The sequence below is a fragment of the Micromys minutus genome (genome assembly GCF_963924665.1).
Source record: "Micromys minutus genome assembly, chromosome: 2".
In the NCBI taxonomy this organism is placed as follows: Eukaryota; Metazoa; Chordata; class Mammalia; order Rodentia; family Muridae; genus Micromys; species Micromys minutus.
Window position 1 is genome coordinate 45,461,677 of NC_137971.1, and position 8,617 is coordinate 45,470,293.

The 8,617-nt window shown below is 33.4% G+C and overlaps 1 protein-coding gene across 1 annotated transcript; it reads left to right on the top strand.

The window, feature by feature from the left end:
• Positions 1-6,701: 6,701 nt before the first annotated feature.
• Positions 6,702-7,652, top strand: LOC308417536 (olfactory receptor 9I1-like; the record flags this gene model as incomplete). Its single annotated transcript, XM_080912913.1, has 1 exon — positions 6,702-7,652. The coding sequence occupies one exon, from the start codon at positions 6,702-6,704 to the stop codon at positions 7,650-7,652; it is 951 nt and encodes a 316-aa protein (XP_080769039.1).
• Between the last annotated feature and the right edge of the window lie 965 nt (positions 7,653-8,617).

The window sequence follows — 8,617 nt, forward strand, 5'->3', positions numbered from 1 at the left end:
TGAAATTTTCTAAGTTCAAAGAGTTAAAACTTCATTAATTTGTAGACAGACTGTTTGCTAAAATCTATATTCAATAATTTCCTAAAGAATAGGCCAACCCTAGACTTTAGAAGACAAAACTTGCTTAATCATTCCCTGCTTTATTTTCTTGAGTAGAGGATTCTCCTGTGAGCAGTTTATCAGTTGAACACTCATTCACTGTCCTTGTTCCAAGTATTTTTGAAAGTAAATAATGTAAAATGTATTTTTTTCCTTAAATTTCAGACAGAACATTTAATGAAATGTTTGATTTTAATAACAAGAACCTCCTATTTTTCCTCTTCTCAGTCCCAAATTAACACTGTACTTTGTGTACTTCTAAGAAATTAACAAACTCTGAGTTGTTTCAATAATTAGATTCAGAACATGACAAAAGTATTGTCAAAAAACTATTGACATGTGTAATTAATAACCCATGTTAACTGTCAGTTTTTACAATATTTTTGATTGCTTCTGTTCTTTGTAATACACACTTATTCCAGTTGGGATATGCAGTTGTAAATCACTATCTAGTTTGAGTAATTGCTCATCACCAAAAATTTATCCAAATGCTATTATTTAGAAAGAAATGAGGTACATGGTGTCTTTGAGAGTTCTTTCTACTGAAATCTCTTAGGCCTCAATAGTAAGTGCAGAAATGTGAACAGAGCAGAGAGGAAGAAGCAAGATGTTCTAGCAATCATCTATGTACCGAAGGAGGCGAATAAGTAAGAATCAAGTATGAACAATTTACACCCAAGTTAAATGAATGTTTCTAACAAAATTTGTGGGTTTCAGAGACAAGGAAAAGACAGAAAATGAAATAGAGGAGGTGACTAAAAATACAATGAAAACATATCCTCTTTAAGCCAAGTGAACAAACATGCACTCATAGAACCACATAAAGTGTGTTTGAAATATATGACACTTAGTCTCTCTCAATTCAGTAGTCACATCTCCTCAGGAAATATTCAGCAGATGAGACAACTGGGTTTTAGGCCCAGAAATGTGAGTTTGAAGCAAGACTAAGGATGAATGTTGTGCATAGACATGAAAAGTCCTCAGCTCCAATCTTGAGAGACAATATTCAACTTTAATAACACATTGAGAAGAATATAAGTCACTCCCAAAAAGTTCATTTCCCAAATGTGTTGCTATTAAGCTGCATGACAAAGAATATTTAGGAGTTTCCCAAATGATTTGTTTTTATCCTCTAAGTAGAGTGGATGTGACAGTAGTGATTTCAAAGGTGTATTTTCTGTCTGGAGATTGGTTTTCCCTAACATCCCCAAAGGCTGTCTCTAGAGTATATTTTTAATCATGTGAACTCTTTCTATCTTGTTACTCTTATACATTTCCCAAAACATGTTTCATACCATTTATTTGCTTCAGATGAAGAAAACATAAAAATCTATGAATTACATTGAACAATATGAGTGATTTTTAGATGCTTTGTATAAAGTGCTTTAATTACATTTATTAATTTTGAATTCAAATATTTGTAAACAAACCAGATTATTCTAACAAGTAATTATCATACAACTCTTGGCACTGAAATCCTGGAAAGATACTGGCTCTAAAATAAGGAGTACACAAAGTAGAAAATATGAGCTTGGAGAATATTTGGCCTTGCCTACTGAAAACAGTTATGTTGTGGAACCTTTATTCACCCTAGGAATCTAACATGTAAGGTAAGTCACTTTTCTAAAACATTTGACTGAACCTAAAAGTCATAGTTTCATGCAAACAAGGTTGGTAATAAACTACAGAATTTGGATAAAGTTTGCCTTGTAAATTATTGCATTCTGTATTCATCCACTAGGGGGAACCAACCGCATCCATTTGATCTCTGATTTTGAATTTAGGCATATTTGTGAGACTGCAGATCATTTCTCAGACTAGCCATGGATAACTTATTTAGGTACCCTGAGTCCAAGACTCCTCTACAACAAAATAACTCCTTTATAGGATTATGTGTGTATCTTAATGCATAATGTGCCACACTATGGTTAGTCTAGAACAGGTGTTCACCAAAACAAACAGACAAATGAACAAACACACAAACAACAACAACAACCAAAAGCAAAACCACAACAGCAGAAACACCTGCCCATTTTGAAAATCAATATGGCCTAAATGAGTTCAACATGAGTCTGAGAACCAAGGTAGAATCAAAACTGCTTTTCTTTTTAGTTGTTCTATGTCCAAAGCTCAGGATTTTTATACCTAAATTAAGGCTGACTGATGCTACCTTATAATGTTCTTTCCCAGTTGAATGTGACTAAAACAGAGTAAGAGCACAATACACACACAGAACAGTTTTGAGACATTAATTCCAGAAGTGAGGAATTTAGCATTGTTGAGCTTTATTGTCATCAGTGATATTCATCCTTTGGAAGAGAAAAAAGAAGTTTGATATAAGGTTATAAGATTAAAATGAGAGGATTGCTTTAAACAGTAAATCTATCACAATGACTTTACAAATCAGTCACAAAACAGAAAATGTACTTATACATTAAGAAGTTGATGGAAAGAAGAATGTTAAACATTTCTCAGGTTCTCTCATTGTTTAAAAATGAAAGCCTTTAATGTACAAGAAGGACTGCTCTTCTCTGCAGCATTATTCTTAGCTGAGACATTTTCTTTTTTTCTACGGCTATCCCAGAGAATCCAATGTCTTCTGTGCTCTGTGTTATAATAATAAAGGCATGTTGACAGGTAACATTGTCAGCCCCATTGTGTTCTAGACTTTTGTAACATGACCATTAACCTTGTGGTCACCCACCACATCTGGCTCTTTTAAGGTTTCTGTCCCTTTTTTCCAATAATTCTTGTGCCTTTCTAGGAAAGGTTCTGTGCTATAAATCTCTGATATATGCTTGAGAATTATTAAGTTTCTTATTTTTGTACATTAACCAGTTGTAGATCTCTGTGTTCACTACTTTCTACTGAAAAAAAGCTTCAGAAATAATTGGGAATTAATGGATGCTGGGAGAGGGAGTCTGAAAACCATACTCTAGTGAAGGCTGCATATTCAAAAGTAGATATGCAGTACAAAGTAGACACCATGGCATTAAACAAAAAAGAGGACGTAAAATTAGAGAGGTGGGGAAAGAATGTAACTCTAGGAGGAGTTTAAGTAGGAGGATGTATGTGATCAAACTGTATTTGACAAATCTCTCAAAGAACCAATCAAAACTGTTCTTAGCTGCAAAATATTTATTTCTTTTTAGTAAGCAGTTTTGTATTTAAGGAGTTTGTTGCCTTCCTCTACTCTGGCCACAGTTCAATATTGTGGATTTCCAAACCCATTATTAAATACCATTTCATAAAGTTTGCTCATACTACTTGGGTTCTTCAAATCTTACTTCTTTAAAATGTTGTAAAAAAAGTTCTCACATGACAGAATCAAGCCCTGTCTGTTTTTTAAGGAATCTATTCTTAGTTGAAAAATTGTTCATGTTTGCTTCTTAGTTAAGCAATTGTCCTGAAGACATACCAAGGAAGAGACAGGGCAACTGAGCCATGTCAACTCACAAACATGAAAGAGAAAAAAACAACTTACAAATACCACAGAAGTTCAAAGTCAACTTTAATCATTATTTATTTAATGTTATTAGAATCATATGCATGTGTTTAAATTTTGGACTGGCCTATACAGATAATTATGTTTTTTGAAGTTAGAGAGATACACCATGGTAGAAAGAATATGAGGTTTGGCATTAGAAAGTTCTATGTTCAAATACAAGATGATGAACAAGTTCTGTAGCCTGTCTTGCATGTACTGTTTGTTCATAAAATAGTCTTGTCTATTACCAGCATGCACTCTTCATAGAAATATGATGTAGGTTTGATGTGTGTCTGAGAGAGAGAGAGAGAGAGAGAGAGAGAGAGAGAGAGAGAGAGAGAGAGAGAGAGAGAGAGAGAGAGAGAGAAGCAATCATACATAATCTTAGTGTGGCTGTATCTGTACCCAGTGTACTTTGAACAGTAAATCTATCATAATGATTCCACAAACCAGTCCTGAGTCTTCAGACAGAAATTGTGCTTGTACATTTTAAAGATTAGATGGTGAGAAGAATGTTAAAATTAACCAAGTTCTTTCATTTTTTGAAAATGAAATCTTTCAATTACTTACAGGGGAAATTTTTCTTATCGTGAAATAAACCCCTAGGAAAAATAGACTAAAAAAATTATATTGTTAAACCAAATAAAATTTTGACTTGAAAAGATTGTCTTAATTATCTAATTTTGTTATTCAGGCATTTGATTAATAATTTCAAGGACTTTGAGTTAGCAAATTTTAATCTGAAGTAGCTGAAAATGTGCTGTCAGTACACATGGCAAACAGTTCATGAGGACCACTCTTGGTCAATGAAATCAGATTCTCAGATGCAGGCCCTGCTCTGCCTCAAATTAGTTCAGAAGAAATTTTATGTCTGGACTCAATATTATGTCCATAACTGAGGTTGATGTTAACCTTGCAGTTTTTATCAATTATCTAGAAAATATTTAAAACGGAAGGTTCTAGAACAGTACCAATATCTTTGCTAGAACAGTAACAATGTCTTTGCAAGCATCTGTAAATATCCATTGAAGGTTATGCTCAAGGTGATTTTTATTAAAATCCAGATTGTACTCATAGAATGGTCAGCAATGAACATGTGCTGTGATATGAATCAGATATATGTTGTGTAGAAACAAGATAATTTATGAAATACAAATATTGCCATGACTCATCATAAAGAAAATTAGATAGAATTTTAAGTTATCCATATAGTACAGTGAAAAAACCCTAATTCCAATTAAGTTTAAAAACTCTCTTGAGAAGTAACAGAAGTGTATCAGATCTCCCTCTATGGCCACAATTACATGATGACCATTTTAACGTATAAAATATCTTCGAGAATAATAAAGAAATACCAGTCCCTTATGAACAAAACCACCAACTCATAAACAAAATGTAGAGGATTTTTCTAAACTAGTAACTACAGTTACCTGAAAGTACTAAAAGAATGAAATTTGTTAAAATGGTATAAAAAGTACGAAACAATTGGAGAAGAATATTTAACTTATTTAGTGATAGTACAAGTTTTGTATTAGATATTGAAATATATATATATATATATATATATATATATATATACAAAACATGTCTTATTTAAAGATATATTATGAGCAATATAGCAAAAATTTATGTAAAAGGAGCACATTATTTCCCTAGCTAGAAATTAGTAGATATTATCTAAAGATGAATTGAATAAAAAAATTGGTCAACATTATTTAGGTCTTTATACTGAGCAATGTTATACTCTGCTTTGAGTATTAAATTATTTAATATTGACAATACCCCAATGACAAAGGTCTTTATTTTTATTAAATAGATATAAAATTATGGGATATAAATATATAGTTAAACACATAATATGTAAACATATTTTATGTGCTTATATATAATATTGTTACATGATATACAGTTGCATATTTTAATGTATCTTTTATCTATATATTATGTATAATATATGTATATATGTTTACTTATATATGTATACAACACAAACACACACACACACACACACACACACATACACTCACACACACAAAGGAGATTGCAAGGGAAGACAATGGTGTCTGGATGGAGAAGAGATTTGAAGCAGGAAGAGGTATGGGGAAAGGAAACACATTTTTATTTTTATATTTGAGGCCTATATCCTAATCTGAGGGAAGGAGCAGTATAGCAAGAAAAGGACATGAAAGAATATTCAATGATGTAACATCAAAGGACAAAGGTGTACATTTATTCATTTTTCACAATAATGATAAAATGATTAACAATAAAAATGATTGAATACACAAAGTAATAGAGGCATAATAGTAATTGAAAATGTGAGCCAAGGCACAGAACTAAAGTATAGGAAGACTGAGTTTACTTTTTAAATTTGGGTGCTATATACTGAAAAAATATTGACGTAGAGTATCTTAAATAATATGATCTGTGAAGTTGAGTGGTAAAAGCTGGAGTTGAAAAAGTTATATTTACTATTATTTGTATAGGCAATAAGCTTGAAAATAGAATAACAGCCAGAAGAATATATGTAATGCATGTAATAAGGGATTATTCAGCACAAAATAACAGGCAGAACAAGTCCCTAATTTTTTAATGGAAGAAAGGGTTAAATTGATTTGAATATAAGGGCAAAAGCTAAGGTCAGTGTATGGAAGTGAAAGAGATACAGAATTCAGCTTCAAGAAAAGAATGAACAGTGAAACTGACTAATGATGAGAAAGCTTTTGGCTAAAGATGGAAAAGCTCACGTAGATAGTGGATGAACACACATTGGTGTGCATCAAAAAGATTCCTGCCTCCAATGGGATTAGAATGAAAGCACAAAAGGGGCATCTTGGTTTTCCCCAAACCTGAGAATTAGCTTTCTTTTTCTCACAGAAATTTCAAAATGTAAATGAGAATTAATTTGAATCAGAAATAGCAACTGAAAAGCTACCACAAGACTGTTGGAAATGTCTAAAAGAAGTCATTCAGATTAAGCAATTTCTGAAAATACAGTTTATATTAATAGACAGATAAAACAAACTTAACTACTACAGAGAAAAGAGTGATCTTCAGTATTGGAATCTTTATAATACATTTTTTTTTGCCAATGAGTAAACAGTTCACACTGAATATGGACAATAACAACCTCACCACAGTAACAGAATTTATTCTCATGGGCTTTACTGACCATCGAGAGTGGGAGATTCCTCTTTTTCTAGTCTTTCTCTGCTTCTATCTTGTCACCATCCTGGGAAACTTGGGCATGGTCATTCTTATCCAGATGGATGTCCAGCTTCAGACCCCAATGTATTTCTTCCTGAGCCATCTCTCTGTAATGGATGCCTGCTATACCAGTGTCATCACCCCTCAGATACTGGCCATGCTGGCCACAGGGCAAACAGTCATCTCCTATGGTCATTGTGCTGCCCAGTTCTTCTTTTTCACCTTCTGTGCGAGTACAGAATGTTTCCTATTGGCAGTGATGTCCTATGATCGGTATGTTGCTATTAGCAATCCTCTGCTGTACACTGTGTCCATGAGTCCTACAAAACGCTGGAGTTTGGTACTGGGAGCCTATGTATGTGGGTTATCTGGGTCTATTCAAAGAACCACATGTACCTTCTCCCTCTCTTTCTGTGAAGACAATAAGATCAACTTTTTCTTTTGTGACCTTCCACCCTTGCTGAAGCTGGCCTGCAGTGACACAACAAATGCTGAGATTATAATTGTTTTGTTTGGGAACTTTGTCATCTTGGTGAATGCTTCAGTCATACTCGTTTCCTACCTGCTCATCATTATGACAATTATGAGGATGAAGTCTTCAGGTGGCAGAGGTAAAACATTCTCCACATGTGTCTCCCATCTCACCGCTGTGGCTCTTTTCTTTGGGACCCTCACCTTCATGTATATAAGAAGTGGTTCAGGGAAATCTCTAGAGGAAGACAAAGTTGTGTCTGTCTTCTATACTGTAATAATCCCCATGTTGAACCCTATGATCTACAGCTTGAGAAATAAGGATGTTAAAGCAGCCTTCAGAAAGCTTACTAGCCGGCTACAGGTGCCCCAGAGTGTTTACAACTGAGTGAGATGACTTGTCTTTTATCAGTTTTGTATGCACACCTTTAATATTCAAATAGATATCAGTATATATAACATTGGTTTATATAACTCCCATGAACAGAGAGAATGCTGCCAAAATGCTCCAGGAAAGATTTGTCATAAATTTTATATTCCGCCATTGAAGTAGCATTTTTCCTGTCTCAGTCTCCTAGAGCTCTTAATACCATTATGTACAGGAGGGTTAAGAGATTTTCTGTTTGAATTCTAATTTCTGTTACAATTTGCATCTTGTTGCTACTTATATTTCTATACTTCACATGTCAAATAATACATTTTATGACTCCTATGAATTGAGTTAATTTGATTTTTTATATGTAAAGAAAATAATAACTCTTCTTCCTTCATTGTTGTTTTGTATTTCTTAATGCTGAGGCCAGATAAAAGACTTTCTAAATTGTCTTGATAACTCACTGATTTCTGCTCTCTGTATCTATATGCTGATATCTTTGTAATGAACGTGGCACCTTACCTATGAGAAGGTGTCTATAATGGCCATTTATATCTTCAGAAGGTCTTCACTTCTCCTTATCATATCTCTTACTTCATGGGAAGCATTCAGATATGCTCTTCTAGGGCTAGCAGTGTGAGCAAGTATAGACACAGTCTTTCTGGTAGACGTGATGACTTATGAATATATCAACTTATACACTAGTCTAAAAAGCTTCATAAGATGTTCTTTGTTTCCTTCATTTTCATGTCAAAATTCAGATGAGATCTCAACAACTGTATTTGAGATTACCTTGTTGTCAAACATAGAGTTCCATTTACATTTCATGTCAACTTCAAAGGCAGATGAGAAGGTATTGTCACATATGAAATTTCCATTTAGTAATTAAGAATACATTTCTTTCAGACTCCAAGTACTCAAAATACACACTAGTAGGTAAGTCAAGGAATGGTTTTAACAAAAATTTTATTTTGCCTCTA